General features: G+C 29.1%; 4 protein-coding genes across 4 annotated transcripts in view; all 4 read left to right on the top strand.

Moving 5' to 3' along the window:
* The window catches only part of LOC107167786 (kelch-like protein 2), a 31,682-nt gene that overhangs the window by 2,958 nt on the left and 3,653 nt on the right, over window positions 1-25,071 (top strand). The window lies entirely within an intron of this gene.
* On the top strand, window positions 1,244-3,784 carry LOC107168098 (ring canal kelch homolog). Its single transcript, XM_015517436.2, has 7 exons — window positions 1,244-1,359; window positions 1,431-1,659; window positions 1,726-1,895; window positions 1,971-2,067; window positions 3,315-3,468; window positions 3,536-3,645; window positions 3,707-3,784. The coding sequence occupies exons 1-7, from the start codon at window positions 1,244-1,246 to the stop codon at window positions 3,782-3,784; spliced, it is 954 nt and encodes a 317-aa protein (XP_015372922.2).
* LOC149057970 (uncharacterized) lies at window positions 3,770-4,900 on the top strand. Its single transcript, XM_015517391.2, has 4 exons — window positions 3,770-4,003; window positions 4,094-4,234; window positions 4,293-4,539; window positions 4,604-4,900. Exons 1-4 carry the CDS (start codon window positions 3,800-3,802, stop codon window positions 4,792-4,794), a joined length of 783 nt encoding a protein of 260 aa, XP_015372877.2. The 5' UTR covers window positions 3,770-3,799; the 3' UTR covers window positions 4,795-4,900.
* LOC149057969 (uncharacterized) lies at window positions 4,734-13,753 on the top strand. Its single transcript, XM_089219092.1, has 3 exons — window positions 4,734-4,805; window positions 7,403-11,863; window positions 12,872-13,753. Exons 2-3 carry the CDS (start codon window positions 11,621-11,623, stop codon window positions 12,989-12,991), a joined length of 363 nt encoding a protein of 120 aa, XP_089075218.1. The 5' UTR covers window positions 4,734-4,805; window positions 7,403-11,620; the 3' UTR covers window positions 12,992-13,753.

Here is a 25,071-nt window from a genome sequence, read left to right as displayed (position 1 = left end):
GAATGTATTCATTAAAAATTAATTAATTTTAGGTATATTTTATTTATAAAAAAATATAAACAGTAAATAATTTTTTTAATTGAATTTTGAGAAATGTTGATTAATTTGAATTAATATGCATTTATGTTAGAAACTAACTACGTATAAAGAATATTTGATGTAATAAATGTTACGAAAAACATAAATATTCACTTGAAACACAATGGTTATAAAAATATTATGCATGTAAAAATCAAACAAATAAGCAATATTAAATTATTAATTTGAATTCTTTAAGAAGTGAAACAAATTTCTATCTTACTTTGTATAACTTTAAATTCAAAAAAATGTATATATATATGATAAATGAGCAAACATACGCTCCTTATTTATTAGTCATAGATGATAAACTCGTTTTTTTAAAAGCAAATCACATGATATGTTATATGTATTATTATTTAATTAATTAATTAATTTAATTAATTTAAATTATCTATTAGATTATAATAACTATTTGATATTAATTATTAGCAGGGTTGGGATTTTATAACATTTGCATATTTCTTATGAGACGTTTAAAAAATAGTGGATTAAGCTTATAATGTGTTTCCTGATATAGAGAACTCAAATTAAAAATGTTATTTTGCTATTTTTTGCATATTTACCATCTTTTAGTTTTTAGTGCTTTTTTGGACTTTTTGAACTTTTTTGGATTTTTACTTGTTTTGAATCAAAAACAGTCATATTTTATGAAGTTATATTTTAGTAAACATGTTTTTAGATTTTTGTCAATTGAATTATTAAATAAATTGTAAAAGTATAGAGTATTAAGTAAATACACCGATTAGGCTGATGAAACACCGTACAATTACAGTGATAATATATAGGTGTAGTGTAATATAATATTATGATAATTTCGTATTAGGTACTTGGTTCTAATTTATGTAAGCTGCTGATTTTGTTGGTCTTTTTTGTCGATTCCTACTGTGATTATTAATCACCGATTACCAATGAACGAACGTTGAATTTGTTGTAGTCAATTGTAAGTGATTAAAAAATTATTAATTAATTTACTTTTTTGCATATTTTTAGCGATATTAAAGATAATATAGCACTTATTTATGCAATTTTAAGCGCTATAAAATCCCAACCCTGAATATCAGTTGACATTAATGTATTAGTCCTTATTCCATCTGAGTCAAATTAAATTTAGTATTCACACAATATACATTCATAAATTATCAACTGTTTGTCAAAAGGTATTATGTCTGTGGAGGAAATTGTTGATATAAAAAAGCAAGTCCTAAAATGTGAACTAACTAAATATAAAGATAAAACTCATAAAGATGGAATATTTGAAGTCCTTCAATCTTTACGCAAGTATGTTATGAGTGGGGTTTTCGGGTTTTTCTCTAGAAAAATAACCTGAAGTTATACATTTTTAATTTTAGATATGAGATTTTTTGTGATATTAAGTTACAAACAGATGATGGTGTAATAGTATTTGTACATAAAAATATTTTGGCATCAGCTAGTCCTTATTTCAATGCCATGTTTTCTAGTTTTGAAGAGAGCAATAAAGATCATATTAATATAAGAAAGTTAGATTCTACCATTTTACAACTGTTGATAGATTATATTTATACTGGTGAAATTATTGTCACTGAAATAAATGTACAGGTATAAATAAATTATTTATTTTGTATTTCTATCAAACATATTTAATTGTATTTTTGATTGCTCAAGGATTTGTTACCAGCTGCAAATCTCTTACAGTTAGACTATGTGAGAGATGTATGTGCTGATTTTTTAAAAACACAGTTGGATCCCTCAAATTGTTTTGGTATCAAAAAATTTGCTGACGTACACAACTGTATGGGATTGTTGAATATTTCCAAAGCATTTATTAAAAAACAGTTTGTGTATGATTTATAAAACTTAACTTTTTGGTTCTGTCAAAAAATTGTTTACATTTTTGTCATTATTTCCAGAGAAGTTGTTCAATTTGATGAGTTTCTATCATTATCTTTTGAAGAAGTAATTGAGCTAATTTCCTATGATGACCTTTTTGTTCCGTTTGAAGAAAAAGTAAGCAAACTAAAATTTCAATAGTATAGATAAAATTAAATTTGCTTAGGTCTACATATATAATGTACTCTTTGTAGTAACAGTTTGAAAAAGTTTATTTGAATCACATGTTGCCAAAAAAAATAGAGTAGTAGAAATCACTACAACAAGCACCTGTTAAAATGAGGTATTGCTTAAAAAGTGCAAAATGCTAGGTCCCGGCACTAGCCCATATGGTTTTTTTATGGTAAAATATACGTTTACAATGAGTATGGTTATAACACGATATCGGCTATAATGAGTAAAATAAAACCAACTTGACTAACAACCTTTCGATTTAAATGAACAGGTACCAGCTAAATAAGAACTTTTGGCCATTATTTAAGTTGATTAATCATTGACATATTATCTTTAGTTGAGAAGATATGAATTACTCATTAATAATTGATTCCTACAAATTCTAGTGTTTTCAAGTTAATAAAAATTACAAATAGCGTCAGTTGTTTGAAGACGCCCACCATGTTGTGTTGTCAGTTTAAATGCATTATAATTATAATATATAATTATAATTAATATAAATAAATAATAATTAATGTATATAAATTCAGTATTAATCTCGATTATAAACCTGTATATTTTTTTGCCATGCCTGTCAAAGTATACCTGACACATATTATACAACAGATCGGTTACTAAAAGGAGCATTAAACATATTATAATAATTGTTTTTCTTAAAAATACATGATGTCATTGGGCCAGGCTTGCCGTAATTCCCTATGTGAAAGCTGTTTGCTTCATTATGTTTATAATTATTAAGAGGACGCTACACCTGCATGTGTTGTCTTCGTCTTACAAGTAAGTAACATTGCAAAAACTGTTTCGCGCGGGAAAGAACCGAGAAGGCTACAGTCATAACTAAGAAACAAAATTCTCACAACAGATAAAAGGGAATTTCGACTGTGCAACGTTGTTTTTATTTTTTTGATATTAGAACTGAAAAAAAAGTTATTCGATTTTGAAAAACGCAAAAATAATGAATTTTGAAACAATAAGAACTTTTTTTCTATTTGTGATATCGAAAAATTGAAAACAACGTTGCACAGTAAATGTTCTCCTTATTATGTGGTGAAAATTTTGTTTTTTTAGTTATAACTGTAGCCTTCTCGGTTCTTTCCCGCGCGAAACAGTTTTTGCAATGTTACGCACTTGTAAGACGGAGACAACACATGCGGGTGTAGCGTCCTCTTAAATTGTATTTATTTATCCAGGTGTTTGAATGTGTTATTAATTGGGTAAAACATAAATTGAACTGTAGAAAAGTTTTTTTGCCCAGTCTGATGAAACATGTACGGTTGGCATTAGCTTCAAAACAGTATGTTTTAGAAAAAGTAGTTGTTGAGCCACTTCTTGATCATCCTACATGTATGTTTTTTCTTAATATTTCTTAATAATTTATTATGAGATATTTGTTATTTTAAAATATTTGTAGGTAAAGAATATGTATCTGAAGCGTTGCAGTTTTATATACTTAAGTTTTTAAACCCTTTCACCATTCCACAAATTATAAGAAGTACGCCTAGGCAGTATGGTTTACAGAAAGTATGATTCTCATTTTAATTTATTTGTCATAACTATTATTCTATTAATTTATATATTTCAGGTTGTTTTGGTATTGAGTTATTCTTCAACAATGCTAAAAAGTTTTACTAACTGGTTTGACCCATTTACTAAAGAATAGCAGATTGCACCAGAAATGACTAAACACCGCAATATGGCTAATATAGGTGTAATAAAAGATAAATTTGTATTAGCCATGGGTGATGTTACTAACACCAGTTCTCAATCGGTTGAAATGCTTGATTTATTGTCACCATCACCCTGTTGGGTACAGATGGTTGACATGTTAGTTAGTCGAAAACATTTAGGAGTTGGTATTATAGATGATAGTGTATATGCTGTAAGTTCCATTATCATATTCATATATATAATATATATATGTATAATAATAATATGTTATAAAAATTTATTAATTTAATAAAATTACTAGATTGGCGGTTTTAACGGTGCTAATTATTTAAATACTGTAGAAGTTTTTGATGCCAGTGTTCAAAAATGGAAAATGGTATCTAGCATGTCTTGTTCAAGAAGTAATTTTGGTGTTGGAGTACTCAATAACCTCTTATATGCTGTAAATAAAATTCTTATTTTAAGTTAATCATGAAATTTATTCGATTTAATTTTTTTAGGTAGGAGGTTTTAATGGGGCAGGATTGAGATCTGTCGAATGTTACATTCCTGGTGAGAACAGATGGATCCCCGCTGCAGAAATGTCAGTAAATCGTCATGGTCTTGGTATTGGAGTCTTAGATGGTGTTATGTATGCTATTGGTGGTAAGAATGGGATAGCAGTTCTTAATAGTGTTGAGGTTTATAGACCAAGTTCTGGAATTTGGACACCTATTCCTGATATGCATTCTGGCCGATATGATCCTGGTAATGGTTTTAAAAAAACCTATTTTAAAAAATGTACTAAGTTTGAATTGTTTTTTAAATCTAGGCGTATTCGCATTGGATGGTCTACTGTATGTTATTGGTGGAATACAAAACTCTACTATTTTGGACTCTTTAGAAATTTACAATCCAAAAACTAATACTTGGTCAAAGGAAATTTTACCATATATTAGTACCCAAGTTTATGGTGCTGTTGTTGTTGATAGACCACCTCATTTCAGAATGATGTCAGAGTGATGTATTTTTTGGTAGTCATATATTTATGCTTATACATACTGTATTACATTGTATTTACTGTCAATTTAAGATTTTTTTCAGTTTAATTAAACCATTATTAAAATAATTTTAATTTGTAGCATCATTTGGTATACTAAAAAGCTATTGTTCTTCTTCTTCTTCAGCTTTTTTTTTATAGGCCATTAAGGTCCATCACTGGCTCACTGCTTCTGCTTCACACAGCCTACTCCATTCCTCTCTATTATTTACCAATTCTTCCGGGTTCTCAACCCCAAGTATCCTGAAATTCTTATTGGGCTCGTCTATCCACCTTTTCTTTGGCCTGCCCAATGGTCTCTTGCTTTCCGGTTTCCAGTTAAGCACATCCTTCATTATGCCATTTGATCTCCATACGTGACCAAGCTAGCTCATTTTCCTGCCGTTAAGTGTTTGTATAATGTACTATTCTCCCATCAAGTCTTTAATTTCTTTATTGGGTCTTATTTCATATTCACCTGTTTGGTCACTTTTTAGGACCAAAAAATACGTCGTAGGAATTCCCGTTCTAAAACTACCAGTTTTCTTTCGTCCTCTTTTGACGTGTGCCACATTTTTCCCACATATAGAATTACTGGTCTAACTAAAACCTTATATAATCTCATTTTTGACTTTTTTGATAATACCCTGGACCTGAAGGTTTTCTGTAACGCAAAATTATTCCTATTTCCAGCTTTTACACTGGTTTATTTTGTCATAGTTATTGTTACAACTATTTATATCCACTCCAAGATATTTAAAGCTTTCTACTTTTTTGAAACAATAATTTTTGATTTCCAAATTTCTGTTTTGTTGTAGTTGTTTACCTCTCTTAATTACCATATATTTAGTATTCCCTTCATTTATCATTAGTCCCATACTCATCGCTCTGGTTATCAGCTACTTCATGGTGGTTTTTTGTCCTCCTCTTGTAGTATCACTATGTCATTAGTGTAGGCTAGTAATGCATGCACTTTTCTATTGAAACTGACACCATTCGCTGTTTCTCGCCTTCCCTGGTATGCATTGGTATCCTTCATCTGTTATGAGTACAGAGTTATCCTATATATGATGGTACCCACATGATGTTGTTTGTGTAATTAGATATGTTAAAACCAAGGATGATTTTTGATTTCTAAAAGAGTAATGTGGAATTTTAAAATGATAAGCTGCAAGGGCCATGAAGGTCCTGATCAATATGTTACCCGCTTAGATGAACATTTAGTCAATGCTTGAGAATGACTTGACTAATGATAGCTACAAATGTATGAACTTTTAGAACTTATATTGACTTAATTATACTTGGATAATCTTTGTTTGGTTATTTTAAAAAGAATCCTCCACATTATTACAGTTAAAAGATAACTCCAAATATCCGGTTTTACTTTAGAAAGTATCTTCACCAAATGCACTATGAGTTCTAGTTAATATTGTCTTTACTATAAATAAAAAAAAAAACCATTTATCCAGCTCCATGATGTATCTCAGGCGTTTAATCACATTTGACTCAAAGGTCTTTCTACAAAATTAGATTGCTCCCTGCTCCCTCCCCTATATGATTATACTTAGCACTTAACTCTTTTTCACTCTATTCTTTTCAAGTGAGATTTGAAAACAAACTATCTACTCCATCCTATGGAATAATGCAGGTTTAATCAAAGTAGCATTCTTGCTTTAACACTGCATAATCTTTATACTGTCTACGTACATCATTCCAAACTCACTAATTTAACCACTTGCAGATGAAATAAGATTCTGTAAACATGTAAGTTCTTCTGACCAAGATATCAATAACTTCTTAATTAATTTAAATGAACTACAAATGTGGTTCATCCAAAGTAGAATAAAAATTAAATCATCATCTTTTGATCAGTCCTCCAATATTATTGAATAATAAAATAATTTCAAATCTCAACTCAGTTAATACTTGGGCATTTATCGAGATGAATGCCTCTAACTTGAGCTACCCTCATCAAATCTAAAAAAATATCTTTAAAATTATAACTTCATAGTTTCGGATACTTTCACTCCAACATCTCACTCAATAATAATGACATCTAAATAATATCAAATCTCATATACTGTTACTTTCCCGGGTAATTCTCGTCATTTTAAGCGTATATGGTTTTACGACGAACAAATAATTTTAAAAAAATCCTCAATTAAAATTTAATCAAGTTGAGATGAAGACGTATAGTTACTGGACGTACGCGCCAGAACTTGCACAAGGTGGACCAGGGTGAGGTCAACATTTTTTAAGGTGGTAAATATTTTTGTATTTAGATAAAATGAAAAAATTACACATATTAATAACCATCATAACTTGTTTCCTGCATACTCTTTGATTTTCACAGTTGATGTTCAAATGTATTTGTTTTAATCCGAAGCAAGACGTCATAAATCTGATTCACAAATCTATTTTTTTTTCCTCTGTCGAATGTACTAAATAAAATAAATGTTTATGATGATGTTATACCTGCATGTGTTCTCTCCGTCTTACAAGTGCATAGCATACCAAATTTTACGTTCAGAAAATCACGTTTAGCTCCGTAAATCTAATAATTTCTTATATGCTAAATTATACTGTTTACAGGAAGGATTGTTGTTGAATCCATCTCTCTGGCTGATTGAACTAAAAAATGTCTCAATGTGATCCTGAGACAGTATGTAAGACAACATATAACTCATATAAGACAAGGAATATATATTTCTAAGATATGTAAATAACTTTAACAAATTAGATAATGTACTAATAAGACCAATGAAGCCAGTTTTTCTACCTGAATCTACTACTCGTTTACCATTGGCCAATTTTAATCCTAATATAATATATTCCATAAACTTAACAATAAAATCAGCATATTTATCATAAACATTTGGGTTCAGTGCTAAGCAAAAAGGATTTTTGGAATACATAGTTCTGCAGTTCAAAGTGTCAAACGCATTGTTAATCATGAAACAGAATTCAGCTGTAGGGTCAACATTTTTAAAATTTGGATCACCTAATGATTTGCAACATTTTAAAACGCTTCCCACACTATTACTTAATACTTGTGCCGCTAATTTGACGTTCATTTTTTCGTTATAATAATATATGTGTTTATTGGTTAATTTGGTTGCAGCTCTTAAACCTTCTTCTTTCTCTTTGAAGTGTTATGCTTTTATGTGGTCTCAACTTATTTCATGTCCATTCTGGCTATACCACGGTTATAACCGTTGGCTATACATTTATTTCATATCCGCTAATGTTTTTCACACTAATTTCAGCATATGACATGCATCATAAAATATAAATATTGGCTCATTGTTAAATGGGTTTTGTATTCAAAAACTTGAATCATTGTTTATGTTAAATGAAGCTCCTAATTTTGAGCACATTGTTGCATTTGTATATGCTCCATCAAAAGTAAGAGAGTGCACTTTTGCACCAGTCTCAGACATCAGATTTAAGCACTGCTCTAACAAATTACTTCGTTCTGATCCATTTAGCCCAGCAACAAGAAAATAGCTAATTGGCATTTTCCAATGGCCATTTATACCTACGGCCATAAAAACAAATGCGTTTTTTGCATGAACTGCGTTATCATCTTCCGTTTCAACATTTGTACCCATATCAACAAACCCATGCATTTTTATTCCGTCCCAGTCAGTTTGTTCTCTAATAGACATTTCATCATCAAGTACAATGTTGCATATAACGGTCTCATTTTTTGCTTTGTCTTCTATGCATTTAAACGCTTCTTCAGTAAAACCGGGGTCGCCATTCACAACTTTATACCATCTACTAATGTTTCTTGAATGACGAAGCAAATTATTACAACTTTTTCTTACATATTGATATGCCTTGGTCGAATAAAATTGTAATGTTATAACTAGGGTTCGGATTTGAAGGCAATATAATCAATAAAAAAAGCATTTAAAATGTATAAAAAGGCAATTCATAAATATACTACAAAATAAAAAAGTGAACATTTTTTAAACACTTTCAATTGCACACAATAAACCGCTCCGTGTGTAGCCAGCTTTATAGTCTTGATTCATGAGTTATGACTTACCCGTCTTACCCTTATAAGCTATGACTTTATGTCTTTATGAGTACAGTGATACCTCTCTATAACAGAATCGCATAACACCAAACATTTTTCCGGTATAAAGAGTTTCTGTCATAGAAAGGTAGAAAATGCATATAAATTGCACTGGGACTATTGACATTTTCCGTGATAAGGAGGATTCCATTGAATAGAGGGTCCGTTATAGAGAGGTTTTACTGTATATATTGACGCCACAAAGGGGGTATCTAGTAAGTTGATCAAGGGAGATCTAAACGAAAAATGGGTAATTTAGATCCCCATCTACGATAGTGTCAACTAGTTCCCTATGGTTATTTAAATTCCCTGTCAAGTAGATCCCAATGTGTCATTTAGATCATGGGGATCTATTATAGGACGGGGATGTAGGTGGCCATCACGGACTAAGATTGACCAACCCGAGAGACGATCACCGACCCGGTCGACCGACATGCACTCTTTTCTCTTAGTCCGTGGTGGCTGTTCATCAAAACGTCTGGTACCTATATCTATATAATATGTTTAGTTATTTGTTTTTGAATAACAAAAAAAAACCGTTTGATGATAAAAAAAGCATTAAGACCACGGTTTAAGATATCTGTGATAAAGACATACAAAAATCTCAAGAACAAGATTTTCGAGAAAAATAGTATTCGATACGTATCGACTGAAAATAGTTACGTTTTACGCGCCTAACTCGTATCGAAGTCTAAGCCCGGTACAGGTCAGTACGTATCGCTTGTATATTGAACGTGGAACTTCTTAACACAGACTACTACTGTTGTAGTCCGTGCTTCTTGAACACTCATAATTAGATCGATACGTATCTGGTATCTATGCATTCCAATTTCTTCCTTGAAAATCTTGATAAATATGAATAATATATATGATGTCTATACTGCCATGCTAAGCAAAAGTGCTGTAAAACTCAATTTCTTAGTTTTGAGAAAAATGAATGTTTGTCTTTTTTATTTTATTATAACTTTATTATTTGTTATCCCAATTAATTTAGTATAATACATATTCACCTTTATAGTTTTTTTTGACGAAGAATGCAATGAAATAATAAAATAAAACTTTTATCCATATGTTACAAGAATAAAAGTTATTTTGTTGTTATTACTTAGAGTCATAAGCCGTAAATACCACTATTTACTAAATAAAAACGCCGTAAGTCAATTTTACGGTATTATTGCTTAATAATTATAATTGTCTATAGATGTAATTACTTGAATTAATGACCGTAAATAAATTTATATTTATAATGATAGATATAAGTATTGATAATGACATAATATTACATAAAATATAATAATTTTTAGTTATTGAAATAATTTTAACCTAACCTATAATAGGTATGTACACACGAGAGCATTTTTGTGCGTCGCGGTCGCACATCGCGAGCATGTGAGCATGCGTGAGCATTCGTATGAACTTTGTTCGTGTGTACAAAATATGCGACGCATACTATGCGTCGAACAATATTTACCCATTCGCACTGTGTTCCAGAAAAGGTTTTTAGCAGGACAAAATTGTTTATTTATAAAATTGTTTTACTTTTCGGATACTTAGATCATTTTAAAATTCAGTTTTTACCTTGTGCAATCATTAAGTCCTTAAACCAAATTTTCGAACTCCGACGATATGTAATATTATTTTTTTTATTTAAACATTTTTTTTTGTTAGAATTAAAAAAATAAACTGCTTAGTAGTTAGTATATTATTTATTCTAATAATACAATAAATATATTATTATGTTCGAATTAAAGTTATTTTTTTTTTTGTCATTTGGTTTTATGGTGAAATATAATTTTTGACGAATTTTAAAAATATAATATTTTATTTTAATATAATAGGTACTATGTATTGTGCAGCAACTTGCCGCAACCAAATAATATAATATCGTTTAGAGGACAAGTTAAGCTAATAGAAAACACCAAATTCAAACCTCTACTATCCACTACTATTTTTTTAGTATCCTTAATAATTTAAAAAAAAAAAAATGTATCTTACATTTTCAAATATTTCTATATATATTACTTAAATTTTTCATGCAAAACTTAATAAAAATAAATATATACATAATTTCCAATAGTGTATCCATTATGTTGAAGAAAAATGAACGGACTAACTTCATTCAACGAACGACACTAACGGTATAAAAACTATACGCTCAAACAATTTAGCTGGTAATTGAAAATCTAATTTCAGACTATTAGTACAATCAGTTCTGCACTATTATAACTGTATGCGATAGCGTATCAATTTAAAAACCTATATTATATAATCAGTCATTGACTATCAACAAATTAAATTCATTTTTGTATTCATTTAATTAATGATTATGAAAATTCTAATTTTGTCCACCTACATCAAATTTCTGGAACACTGTGATTCGCTCCTATTCCAGCTTTCCTATCAGTTGTTTTTCAGTAGCCGATAATTTTTTTAAATTTATACCGAGTTAAGTACATACTTAATACTTTTAATCACATTAAAAATTAAATTTAAGTGTCTTTAATTGATTTAATTTAACAATGCCTAGTTTAAAGTTGTAGTAAATAATGAGTGACCAGCTTCAAGTGTGTGCTGCAGCTTTTATAGTAATTCATGAATTGATTAAAAAAAAAAAAAGACTCGACGTGATCGCCGCTGGTGTATTTCAAAGATGTACAAGAACAATACAGATAGAGGATTAAACTTGCTGAATAATAAATATTTTGCATTTTCAAAATTTCACTCGTATGTCTTCTGAAGATTTTGAACTTTTAATAAACCTCATTGGTCCAAAAGTAGTAAAGCAAGACACAAATACAAGACCTGCAGTAACTGAGAAAATAAGACTAGCGGCATCTTTGAGATTTCTTGCCACGGGTGATTCATATATAAGCTTACAGTACCTATTTAAAATATCCAAACAGATTATATCAAAAATAATCCCAGAAGTTTGTGTGGCTCTTATCGAGGTGCTGAAAACATATGTAAAGGTAATACAATTTATAGTAATTTATAAATATAATTGAGCTATAACTTTGTATTTTTAAAAAAAAGTAGTTTATAAAATATCAATAAAAATCAAATAAAAATTGCAACTTGAATAATAATCATAATAATAATAATAATAGACCATTAAAAAAAAGTAAACACATATCTTTTAACAATTCTGATAGAACTACCTATAGAAAATAAGAATAAAATAAAAACTTCAACTTAAAAAAAATCATAAAAGATTGTTATTAAAAAAAATACCAAATATATCTACCATTAAACATTAATATATTATACATCAATTTGTATCTGAAAAAGTCGTGTAGTAGTTGCTCATACTACTCATATCACCTTCATTACTACACCCATCTGATGGGTCTATTAGTGAAGATGCTGATGATAGTGGATGTTGTGAAATTGATAGATTGGTTGGACTAGAATGTGTTTGTAAATTAACCGTAGGTAACATAGAATTGGTCCATTGAGAAGTAGGATCAACGAAATCATATTTACCCATATCAGCGTCAAATAGTAAATTATTTATGTAATGTTGGATTAATGCTCTGGTTTTTGGTGTATAATTTCTTATTTAATTCCCAACATATAAACCATATGTAGTGCATTCATCATGTTGTGAATTCGTGTTTGATGCAGATTTTTTTTAAATTGAAAAAGCTTCTTCAATTCTAGGATCTGACTCTGCAACTCTTTTTTTTTTACCTTTTTGGTGTTGAACTGGGCGAATAAAATTCTGATCAAAATTTGAATGTGCGTGTGATTGATTTGTACCTGGTGACGAAGTTGATGGCGTATGTACTAAATTTTGATCGTTTTCTTCAGATATTACAACCGAAGTATTTAGTTGGTCATCATTTGACTTTAATTGGTTAAAATTAGCTGTAAAATAATGGTTTGTTTAAAAATGTAGTTAATATTTTTTGGGTTTTGGGATTCAAAAACACTCACGCATTGGCTTTTATTTTTTTAAACAAAAATTGTTTTTTTAGATGCCTTCTTCACCAGCCGAGTGGACAGTTATTTCCGAACGATTTGAACAGCTCTGGAATTACCCTAACTGTCTTGGATCGATGGATGGAAAACATGTTGTTATACAGTCTCCCATTTAAAGTGGGAGCGAATATTACAACTACAAGTCTTTCTTTAGCATTGTTTTATTTGCATTGGTTGACGCGGATTATAATTTTATTTTTGTTGATGTCGGAGCCAAGGCAGAATATCTGATGGAGGTGTTTTCAAAAATAGTATATTACATAAAAAAAAATAGAATCGGGAAATATGAATTTACCACCACCAAAGCCTTTGCCCGGAAAAAATAAGGAGGTTCCTTATGTTATTTTAGCCGACGAAGCTTTTGCGTTGACAAATAATATAATGAAACAATACTCAGTCGTACACAATATTGGATCTAAAGAAAGAGTATTTAATTACAGATAAAGCGGGCTCGCAGAACAGTTGGGAATGCTTTTGGAATATCATCCGCAGTTTTTCGTGTTTTGAGAAAGCCATTATTATTAGAACCTGAAAAAGCGGAATTGGTGGTAATGACAATCGTGTACTTACACAACTTCTTAAGGAAAAGTAAATCATCCTGAAATATATACACTCCATCAGGATCATTAATTGATAATAACGAATTAGAAGGCCAAGTTATACAAGGAAGTTGGAGACAGGATGATACACCTTTATCGTCACTACATAATATTAGACTCATTTCTCGGAGACCCCCAATCAACGCTCAGGAAATAAGAGAAGAATATGCAAATTATTTTTAACAAATGGAAATTTACTGTGGCAAAATAATGTTTAGATTTTAAATAATATTTGTAGTATTATATATTAATTATTAAAAAATATATAATTATTCTATATTTTCTTTTGATTTATTTAAGTATAAATTGTGTCTCAATATTTTTTTTTAAATAATAAATATTACGATTTTAATAATTATCAGTTGACAGTGTAGAATTTGTAGTTCGTTGTTTAACAGTTCAGTCTATATTTATTATTTTTATTGAAAAATACATGTGTACATATTACCATTGATTATAAATACTAGTATGTGTATAATGATATTGATGACGTGTAGTAATGATATAACTTATTAGTATGGTGTTAATAGTTTCGTAGAGTTATTTTTAAAGTGGTAAATTTTGTATTTAATTTTTAAACGTTTTTATTTATATTTAATCTAAATCTGATAATAATTTATTGACATTTGGTATTTGGCGTCAGACGTTAATAATAATTGATTGCAAGTCTTAGTAGATATAGTTCAATAGATATTAAAATTATTTTCTTTTTCTATCAAACATAGAAATAAATAATAATACCTCTATAATATACCGTGCATGGTTGAAATATCTCAACCATGATACCGTGGTAGTAAATATTGAAAAACTTACATTTTCGCCACTAATTGTGCTCCTTGGTTCATCATTCTTCTAATGCCACCATTGCTTCATATGTGAACCATTTTGATTGGTAAATTTCGTTGGTACCTTAAATAATTATTCAAAATTCACATTTTTTTTTTTACTGAATTGGTGATGAATGATGATAATTAAAGCGAATAAAATAATAATTTTTATTAATATGGACTTTAGAAAAGTATCTTTTACAACACAATATAATATATTAATAAGAATTGAAATAAATAGGTATACAAATTTAAATTCTTACCTTTTCCAGTCCCAATGCTATTTTTTATTTTTGCCTTTTCTCGGCGAAATTATCCTTGTAAACTAAGCATTTTCTTTTTTACCTCTTCGACATCTGTATTTAGTTTTTTCGAAATTGAACACCACGCATCGTGTTTCGCATTTTTAGAAATATACGATGGATTTTGTGGGTCCCATAGCACTTCATTAAGTCGATATTCTTCGATTAATTCAAAACATAATTTCCTGTCCCAGTCCATTTTTTTTCAAAGAGTACTTACTACTTAACTAACTAAAATAGTTCTATAGCTTTATTTGTATGAAATAAATATTTTTTTTTCTGACAGCCATACGACACACAACACAAAATCAAAATAACCGTCCACACGATCAGTGGCGTGGCAAAGAGTAATTTCAGAGGCAATTGCCTCTGGGATTTTTCAAATATTGGGGGGTGGGTATCAAGGATTGTACTTATTGACATGCAAATACATGTGGGGTGGATAATCTATATGGGGGGTTGCCTCTGGAATATTTTTAGTTCACCACGCCACTGCACACGATAACCCGAATGCGCGCGGTGTTTCTTTGAGCAAGTCAAAACTATCAATAGTGATCGGCTCGTCATGCGACCTATTCGGCGAACATTGACGAATGGATCCGAATGCTCACGCACACGTCTACACGCTGGCACAATGAGTCGCATGCGAACATTATGTGAGTTCGACCGTGTGTACGCGCCTTATGATCTGCTCCAGTTTCATCGTTTCTTCCAGCACATTATCAAGAAAGAATAACTGCTCAACAGTCCACGCCAATATTTTGTTTTTGACATGAGCAATAAATATAAGCATGGTAAATGGTTATTATTATTATTATTTTTTTTTTATAGGTACTATCACAGAATAGATTAAATCTATTTAATCTATTCTCACAGACATCTATACTAATATACTATCTATACTATTATAGAAGTCTGTGTCTATTCTGTGGTACTAACACGATGTAGAGAAGATCTTCCTTCTCTACATCGTGGGTACTGTATAGGTTAGATTTAACCTTAGATAATATACATATGTGTAATATACAGTGTATATTATCTAAGGTTTTAACCATGACAAAATAAAAAGGTATGTCAGCAACTTGGTGATACGCACAAAATGGCGTACGTCGTTCGCCAATTAACAATTATTATTGTATCAGTACGAAAATATCGCGCTATTACGTTATCACAAGTAGTATTTAGTCCAATGAGAAGAGGCGAACGTCGGCAGCCATATTTGCGCGGAAATAGTTACAAACTAGCATATTGCTGACATCATAGACCTATTTAATTTATCATGGATTTAACCATTTAACCATGACTAAATAAACAGGCATGTCAGCTAAAATTTTATTTTCGCTATCATTGCGCATGTTCCCCAGTCATGGCATAAACGATATCAGATACATGGAGTGGAAAGTAAGACACAATGATATTATCAATTATTACCTATTCAAAATTTCATAATATAGTTTTATTTATTTCATTAATTTCATTGTTCATTGTTAATATTATACCTACCACCTTTTATTTGACCATCTTCCTTGCCACAAGCATCTAACCACTTTTTCCTTACTTTAGGAGATTTGGGTAACCTGTAATAACTTATGTCCTTACTAGGTCTTCTGCATCAGTTATTTGGACAACTTGGTACCATACAGTTTGGCATTTTCAATAAGATTTGGTTTCAAAAGACAAAAATAAACTATATATCATAAAAATTCAAGTTTTTATCGTTCATCGTACAAAAGACAACATAAAATGTACAGAATAATATTAAGTACAAAACAAAGTATAAACAAATTTAATATCATTAAAGTTATAAATAAACCATTACCCAGATATATACCCATATTTACATAGATTTATTAGAGTGGCCAATTATGAAAAACAAAAATTAATTTTTTAAAAATGTATAGTTAATGTATAAGTTTTGTACAATTCAAAATACACCGGGATTTCATTCTTCCATGCATTTTAGCGTTTATTCCAAGTCTGGGGAACATTTCATGCGCAGTTTTATCGGGCTGACATGCGCAATTTGTTTAAGTTATCAATATATCGATAATGCAAATATCGATACATAATATTCTTAGAACTATAAAACCGATATATCAATAATTTATAAACGCTGACAAGACAATAACGTGAATTACAATTTACAATGTTCAGCACTCAGCAGACAGAAAATTATAGAAAAAAAAATGATAATACTTGTTAAGTACTTCCCGATTGATCTACAAATAAATATTCTCCAAATTCGACAATAACAAATATTTTGTTAGATTTGACATTGATATGGTGACACCTAACCTCAGATATATCATAATATAGACGATATTTTTGTTATTTGATCAAAAAAAAATTATACATTATGTATGTAACAAAATGAAAATATTGATTTAATTATTTTCATTAAGCTATTACATTTATATTGAATCACAAATATCGACATAAAAATATCGATATTTTTGGCCACAATACCAACATGTCGACAATATTGATATTATTTGCGCATCCCTACATGCCTGTTTATTTAGTCATGCATTTAACTATTTAAGGTTAATGCCACGTTCTTCATCGTTAACTGTCTTATTTTGTTTTGTTATAGTCAAAATATTTACTGGTCAATGCTCATTTCTCATTATTGTTAGTACCGACAGTACCTATATTTCAAAATATTCATACGGGTAGCCCGGCACGGTACCATTCGGTTTCTAGTACTTCAGTGTCCAGTACCGCGTTCCACCGTCCACGCCTTAACTGTGACATTGTCTCTAAGTAGTAAGTATTACAATTTAAATTATTTATTTTAAGTTTAGGCATTTAGCTGCCTCCAGCAATCTACTGTATAAATCCTTAATTCCAATAGGTACATTCATATTTCATCACTTATTACTTTATTAGTTATTCGCTCTTCCAATTTAAAATACCTATGTATAATGTTGATGTTGAATAAATAAGTTTTAAGAGGATGTCAGTGCAGTAGCTCACCATTTAATTTTTCTCTTTGAATCACACACACAGCAACTTTATATTTAGTAGTTTGGTCAGTGCTGCTTGGATTTACGATCTACCGACATATTTCTGCCCGGAAGTATTATTGTAGACAATGTGCCATCGGTAGTCCGCATATCCGAATAGCACTGTTTGGTATCCTATGTTATTACTTAATATGATAGAGTGAATTCATCTATCATCAAAATTTAATATGAATCATTACTTGTATTATTACATTGTTTATTTTACAATATTTCAATATTTATGCAATTTATAATCATTTTTACCACCAACTCTAAATAATTTTGTAACTGTAATGGTATAAAAACATTCCAAAAGTTATTCGTCTTAACCAATCTTCAGTGCATATCTATTTCAAATTTACTCTGTCTGATGATTTCCATTCCTTGGTTAATCAACTAAATATAAAAGTTTTAAAAGGGATGTTATCCTCAATGAATAATCAAATATATTTTTGTTGGTTTCTCAATATGTATCTGAAGGTATATCATTATTTATTCAAAAGTAAAATTTACATCAATTATTGCATGGAATACCTAGAATATCAGTCATCACACTCTAATTGAAGAAATTCAAAAAAGGAATTTAACTTATGAGTTACATTTTTGGCACCGGTCCAATGTGCGACCTACGCATACATTTTTGGTCCAATGTGCGACCTACGCATACATTTTTGGTCCAATGTGCGACCTACGCATACATTTTTGGTCCAGTGTGAGACCTACATATAGGTATTATAGCCTATACTGCATTTTTTTATAGTTATTATAGTTATTAATTCATTTATAATTAATTATCCTTCTTGTCTGATAAGAATTCATCGTAATTTATGTATGGCATAAAAGCATCTTTTATGTCTGATAAAAATTCGTCAAATATAGTTTGCTTGTTTGGGTGAAGGAATCTCCACTATTCCTCTTTAAATTGTCTAGTTAATAATGGAGATGCGTCATTTACTCTTATTTGATATCACTTTTTCATCACTTATAGTGCAATTTCCATTTTTGGATGGTTTAAAAATGCTGTAAGTTGATAATTATTTGTGTAGTTGAAGAAATGTTGGCGCTGATGGGTGATCGTTGGATCCTGTAGCCTGACGAATTATTCCAAAAAACATCTAGGTAAAATTAATAATTTGATTATTAAGTATTTTTATATAATTAGGTAATGTTTTTATACTTACTTCTAGTTTATCTTGATTAATCTTTCCGGTTAATAAATATTTGAAATTCCAACAAGAATTCAAGTATTTGGATAGGTCAAGTGTAGACTGGATAGTAACTCTCAAACCACAAGCAGTACTGTCTGTTAGGAATTCAGATTTTTTTATTTGGCCATTAATGAGTTGTTTTTCCCAATCATTCATCCAAATTAAAAATGATTGAAGAAACTGTAAGTTTAAAAATAAATTATAGTTAAAAACAAAATAAATATAAAGAAAATCTTGGTCTTGAGTACTATTGATTGTGTTTTATTTACAATTAATTTTTGATATTGAAAACCATAATCAGGTAATTAATAATTACTAACGAATAATTACCGATTCTATAACCTTATGATTTTTAAAATTAATACCGGTCATAAATAAATAAACAATAATAGGCACACTGTTTTATTTATTCATTTTTTTTAAAACACTTTTTTATAATTTAGGTAAGTTTAATTTCCATGTATCTAGTTCACAAAATAAAATGCTGGCAGTATTAAATTGTTCTTTAGATGTTTGATTCAATTTATTCTATAAATAAAAGTGACGCCTTAGGTATGTATTTTTAAATATTTTAAAAGTAGTATCAGTTTACTTTTTGATGTATGGGAATATTAAAATCAGAAGTACTGCTGCCATTTAAAGAAGAATCATTACACTTAGTAGAATAGCTATGTTCTATCAAAATTCTGGAATTCAGCATAAGATCATTACATGGATGTTCAATATTCATTATTGGTTCACAAATTAAACCCTAAAAGTTTATTGAGAAGATACAATTCAAAAATGAGGCTGAACAAGTTAATGAAAGTACTAATTACTAGTACTAACTATTAATTTCATTATTAAATAAACTTATGTGATCACAATATTTTTAATTAATTTTGTATAACTCATTGTCTTGTAAATAGTTAAAAGTTATTTTGTGCATATTTAATTAACTTAGAAAAATTAATAATACATTCAAATATTATATAAAGTACAAATTATAAAATATATTATTTGTTGTATCATTTGTACACTGAATAAATAACTCAGGTTCCCCGATACCATTGATTATAAATACTATAGATTGCTCACTGGGCGGTTTTTCGATGGTCTACAATAAAACTCTCGGTAGATGGCGATAAGAACTAGAAACATTTAATAAATTCGTATTTCATTTTTAGCCTCTGTTAAATGGCCGAGTGCGGTGCGGGGTTAAACAGGTTTCAGCGCTGAGACGGCCGGGATGTTGACGCGCGGCGTAGCATTATAAATAAATACAAATATTTCGTTCTAATTATTAAATTAAATATATTTTGGAGATAAATAAAAATGTTATAATATATTTTAATAACAGGGATAGAAATCATACGATATCTTTAAAGTTTTAAATTTAAAATGTTAAATTTTTAGATATGGTTATTATATGACATTGTAATATAATATATAATGTATATATTATATTACAGTTAAAATTATTTATTTTGTAAAATACGTAACTTATCTGCATTTTGTACTCTTCTTTTTCCAATCTTCGAATTTTCTAATTTGCATTCTTTAAATATTTTTGTTCTAAACAACAATCCAATTACATACATGTAATGACAATACCATTTTAAGTTTTGAAAGTTTGTATATTTTTTATTAATTTGCAGCAATGCTTTTTATTTTAGTTGCTGTAAAATTTTTTAGATTCTGAACGAAGTGATGAATGTATTGATTTTACAATGATGTGTGTTTTTTTTTTGTGTTTGTGTACAGCATAACTAGTCGAAATAATGCTTCAATTTTAAACTTTGGGGATGGTTTCTTATGTAACATTGAATATCCTTGGTGCATTATAGAGGTCAAAAGTAAACATGTCAAATTTTACGCTTAGCAAAACACATTAATTTCCGTTAATTAAAAAATTTGAGTGAATTGAGCTATACAATTTAAAGTTAATATTATTAAATGCTAACAAAAAAAATTGTGTGTATGTATTCTTATAATTTTTTAATCACAATAAGAATAACTTATGAGGAACTTTGTATTAAATTTTCAAGTATTTTGGTAGGGCCAAAATAATTTTATCGACAATTCAAAAAATTTTTTTAAGAAAAATTGAAAATTTCTGTGGTCTATAAATATCTCAAAAAAAGTCAAAATATTTTGAAAATTAAATCATGTAAAGAAAATGCCAATCTTAATAACTGGTAAAATTTTCAAGTATCTATGACTTATACTTTTTGAATAATAACAAATATTTAAAATCGTTTCAGGATAAATCGTTATCGTTACGCTATTTCGTAAAAATTTAAAATTCAAATGCACTTAAAATTTTCCTATAATGACGCTTCGAGTTTTCTCTATAGCTACTTGAAGGAAAAATTATGGAAGACTTAGTGTTGTATTTTCAATCCTTAGTTATAAACACAAAAATTTTTATGATTTTTCAACTTCAAAATTACTTGCGAATTTTCGCGTTTTCGACAGATTTCGTAAAAATTTAAAGTATAAATGCTTAAAAAAAAAAATTGTGTCTAACGACTTTTAATTTTTTTTAGCTATAATAAGAACAACTCATAAGGAACCTAGTATTAAATTTTCAAGTTTTTTTTGGTCATCCAAAAATTTTTTACCGACACTTCAAAAAAAATTGCTCATAAAAATCAAAATTTTTTGAAAATTAAACTGTACATAGATAACACTAACATAAACATTTGGTAAAAATTTCAAGCGTTTAAAAAGATTAGTTTTTGAATTACAACCATATAAAAAAATCGATTTGGTCTAAAACTGGTTTTGCGTAAAAACTCCCGTTTTTCCGTCATTTTTTTTTTGTTTTTCTCGATTTTTTTGAAAACTGTTGGAAAATGTTTACTTTCCACCTCTATAATGCACCAAGGATATTCACTTTTACATCAGAAACCACCCCCAAAGTTTGAAATCGAAGCATTTTTTCGACTAGTTATGCTGTACACAGACACACATCATTGTAAAATCAATACATTCATCACTTCGTTCAGAATCTAAAATCAATAATAAATTATGATATACATACAAATAAATATAAATCTAATAAATTGGTTGATTTTTTAATCCTATTTTTTTCACATATTCTAAACGATTTATTTCGCCATCCTGGTATTTCTTCGTGAGATACCCTTAATTTATTGTTAGGAGGAGAGTTCATATAAATAAATATGTTTCGCTTTATAATTTTAATAAAACATCAATTACTATGTACGGAACAATGAGCAAAATAAAATTGATCTTTTAAATGTCGATGATATGATTCAGCTGCATTTGTAGTTCGTATAACCTCATTATCCGGAATTTCAGCCCAAATTTACACAGGTACCTAGGATTTTGGCGCTTTCGTACGATACGATTTTGGCGCTTTTGTACGATAAGACTTTATTTTGTCTTATCTAATTTTGGCGCTTATGTCTTCCACCGTAACAGATAGAACTGACTTTTAGAATAACTTTTGTTCTGATTAATATTTTTTTATTTTTTTTGTTCATCATTTAATCATTAAGAGATCCTTGCGCTACACGTACAATATGAAAATAAAAATTTTATTTTTTTAATAGTAAAAATAAAAGAATTTAAATTTGATTAAATTTTTATTGAAAAAATTCAAAATAGCCAATTTGTAAATTTAATTTAAAAAAAATTTTGATGGTAAAAATATTTATCTAAATCTTGTTAATTTTTTAAAATATCAATATTTTTTTGCATAAATTAATTTGGAGTGTTATAACTTCTTTCAAATATTATTTTCAATATAATTTCTGAAATGAGTATATTTTTTAAATTTATTAATTATATAATTTTCACAATTTTTGTTTTACGTTAAATTAGCATAATTTTTTTTTTTTAGTCAGTTCTATCTTATACACCATGTATAATATATCCTAGACGCTAGACGGATAGACTAACAAATCATCTCCGTTCAGAATCGTTTTTCGTATACAATGATACCTGTCATTGCATTAAAATTTAACACATCCACTAAAGTGACCTACTCATACAGCAGAGCGATACCCACTTGCCCACTTTTTTAATTACACAATTAATTTAATATTTCAGATAACTACTTTTATTTTTGTATTTATAATATTTATAATTCATATACCTTCAATGAAGTCTGTACTGGAAACACTCCAGTTCCAAGTTTAGGGTGAATTTAATATATTAACCGACGATGTAGATCTAGTTACATGTGCAACTATAACAATAATATATTTAATTTAATGTAGGAAACACGTGCGCTGTGTATAGTAGATATTATATCATAAAATATAATTATATAAATTATAAAGGCATACACATAAACTTTGTTAAACTGTCAAATGTTACCTACCTTCAGAATAATTTTTTGGAACCGCGTTGGAATTAAGTCGTGATTTAGGATCAACTGGATTAGAATACTGGTCTCTATTAAAATGTTCAGAGCATAAAAATCGATTTCTAATTTTTTTCGGGCTTATAGAATCCAACTCGACATTCCCTAAAGTTTGAAGTATGTTACTAGATTAGGTTAAATTTGAATTAAATAGGATTATAGGAACATTATTTAATAAAAAATAGCCCATTGGGTACTTGCCGGAATGGATTATCCACTTATTTAATAAATTAGAATCCAACGGAAAGGTGGGAAATCGAGTTTTGGTATTTTTTTGCTTATTATTGCAATTAAAATAAGAACACTTTCTTCTCGACATTTTGGCGTAATAGAAGAAACGTTACAGAACGTGTTAACAATCACGATACAACCGTGAACCGACTGTCAAAGCGTCAATTGGAAAATGAAAAACTACACACCATATTATCCATTATTGCATATATATGTGTGTGTGTGTGTGTGTGTGTGTGTGTGTGTGTGTGTGTGTGTGTGTGTGTGTGTGTGTGTGTGTGTGTGTGTGTGTGTGTGTGTGTGTGTGTGTGTGTGTGTGTGTGTGTGTGTGTGTGTGTGTGTGTGTGTGTGTGTGTGTGTGTGTGTGTGTGTGTGTGTGTGTGTGTGTGTGTGTGTGTGTGTGTGCGTGCGTGTATGTGTGTGTGCGCGTGTGTGTGTGTGTGAGACATCGAGCCATTGACTAAATTATACACGAAACCAAAATAGATTTTGAACGTTTATTAGTTATTAGTGTTATTACTTATTAGGTACTTAATATTATATTTATCATTTCGCACTCAGTTAGACGCTAGCGATTGCAGCGTTACCGTGCACAACTAACCACGCGTCCGCAGCGCAGCCTAACGATACCGTGCAAATAGCACGCCACCGAAAAACCGGCCAGTGAGCAATCTATAGTATTTATAATCAATGCCGATACTTATATAATAACTATTTCTTTAAAATCTCATCTTTATTGATTAATAAATACTAATTATTTAAAAATTAAAATTTACTTCTTTATCACCATCACATGTTAAAGGTGCTCTGTCAGTATTAGTACTAGTAGTGTCTAATGGATTGTACGTTTGAATTAAATCTTCCTCCTATTATTAACATTGGTTAAGATTACAACTATTTCCATACTACATTTTGTATTTACTTAGATTATAACTACCTTATTTTCTGAAAACTTCAATCGTTTTCGATCCGAAAATGGTACCGTATTTGGTTTTAAACGAGGCCTAATGTAGTCTAAATATTTTATTAATAAATGTAATATTATAATTACATCAAAAATTTATTTTACATTTAAAGAAAAGTTGATAATTTGAGAGATTAAATAATTTATAAATTAATAAAATAATTATTATAAAATACTAATTGTTATTGTTATTTTACTTACTGAGCATACAATATTTCCTAATTTATCCACTATATTATTTTGTTTTATAATTAAATCAACTAGAAAATGTTGTTCACAAATAACATCATTTGTGTCTAAGTATTCAATATTTAGAGTATCCAACCATTTTTCTTTTAAATGTGGATCTTTTGGTGTTACAAATACCGATAGTTTTTTTGTTTTGTTACAGCCAAACCAACAAATTTTGTTTGACATTATTAATATAAATTATTTTACACAATAACCAATCTCAAATTAAAATGAATTAGGACTTAGGAGTTTAATAAAAAAAAAAAGCAATTTCATGTATCATAAATTTTGTTTATTTTAAAAACGTGTGTGTTGTGTATAACCCATAAAACATAACACTAATATTAGTAAATATCCGACATCCGTGGTACAACCATAGAACAATACGTAATGAATAATGATAAAATAATATCACAATATTTACATTATTATTCAAATTCAAATCCCTGTAGCA

Source organism: Diuraphis noxia, unplaced genomic scaffold, assembly GCF_037042655.1.
Source record: "Diuraphis noxia isolate RWA-SAM2 unplaced genomic scaffold, SU_Dnox_SAM2 contig0002, whole genome shotgun sequence".
NCBI lineage: Eukaryota > Metazoa > Arthropoda > Insecta > Hemiptera > Aphididae > Diuraphis > Diuraphis noxia.
The sequence above is the reverse complement of the archived record's forward strand: the minus strand, read 5'-3'. Positions and strand labels throughout refer to the sequence as shown.

Excerpts from the sequence above, each read along its gene's own strand:
- LOC149057970 (XM_015517391.2), top strand. The coding sequence starts at position 3,800 with ATGACTAAACACCGCAATATGGCTAATATAGGTGTAATAAAAGATAAA. Across the intron at positions 4,004-4,093 it reads TAGATGATAGTGTATATGCT|ATTGGCGGTTTTAACGGTGC; the intron begins GTAAGTTCCATT and ends TAAAATTACTAG. Across the intron at positions 4,540-4,603 it reads TTCTGGCCGATATGATCCTG|GCGTATTCGCATTGGATGGT; the intron begins GTAATGGTTTTA and ends TTTTAAATCTAG.
- LOC107168098 (XM_015517436.2), top strand. The coding sequence starts at position 1,244 with ATGTCTGTGGAGGAAATTGTTGATATAAAAAAGCAAGTCCTAAAATGT. Across the intron at positions 3,469-3,535 it reads ACTTCTTGATCATCCTACAT|GTAAAGAATATGTATCTGAA; the intron begins GTATGTTTTTTC and ends AAATATTTGTAG. Across the intron at positions 3,646-3,706 it reads GGCAGTATGGTTTACAGAAA|GTTGTTTTGGTATTGAGTTA; the intron begins GTATGATTCTCA and ends TATATATTTCAG.
- LOC149057969 (XM_089219092.1), top strand. The coding sequence starts at position 11,621 with ATGTCTTCTGAAGATTTTGAACTTTTAATAAACCTCATTGGTCCAAAA. Across the intron at positions 11,864-12,871 it reads TGCTGAAAACATATGTAAAG|ATGCCTTCTTCACCAGCCGA; the intron begins GTAATACAATTT and ends TTGTTTTTTTAG.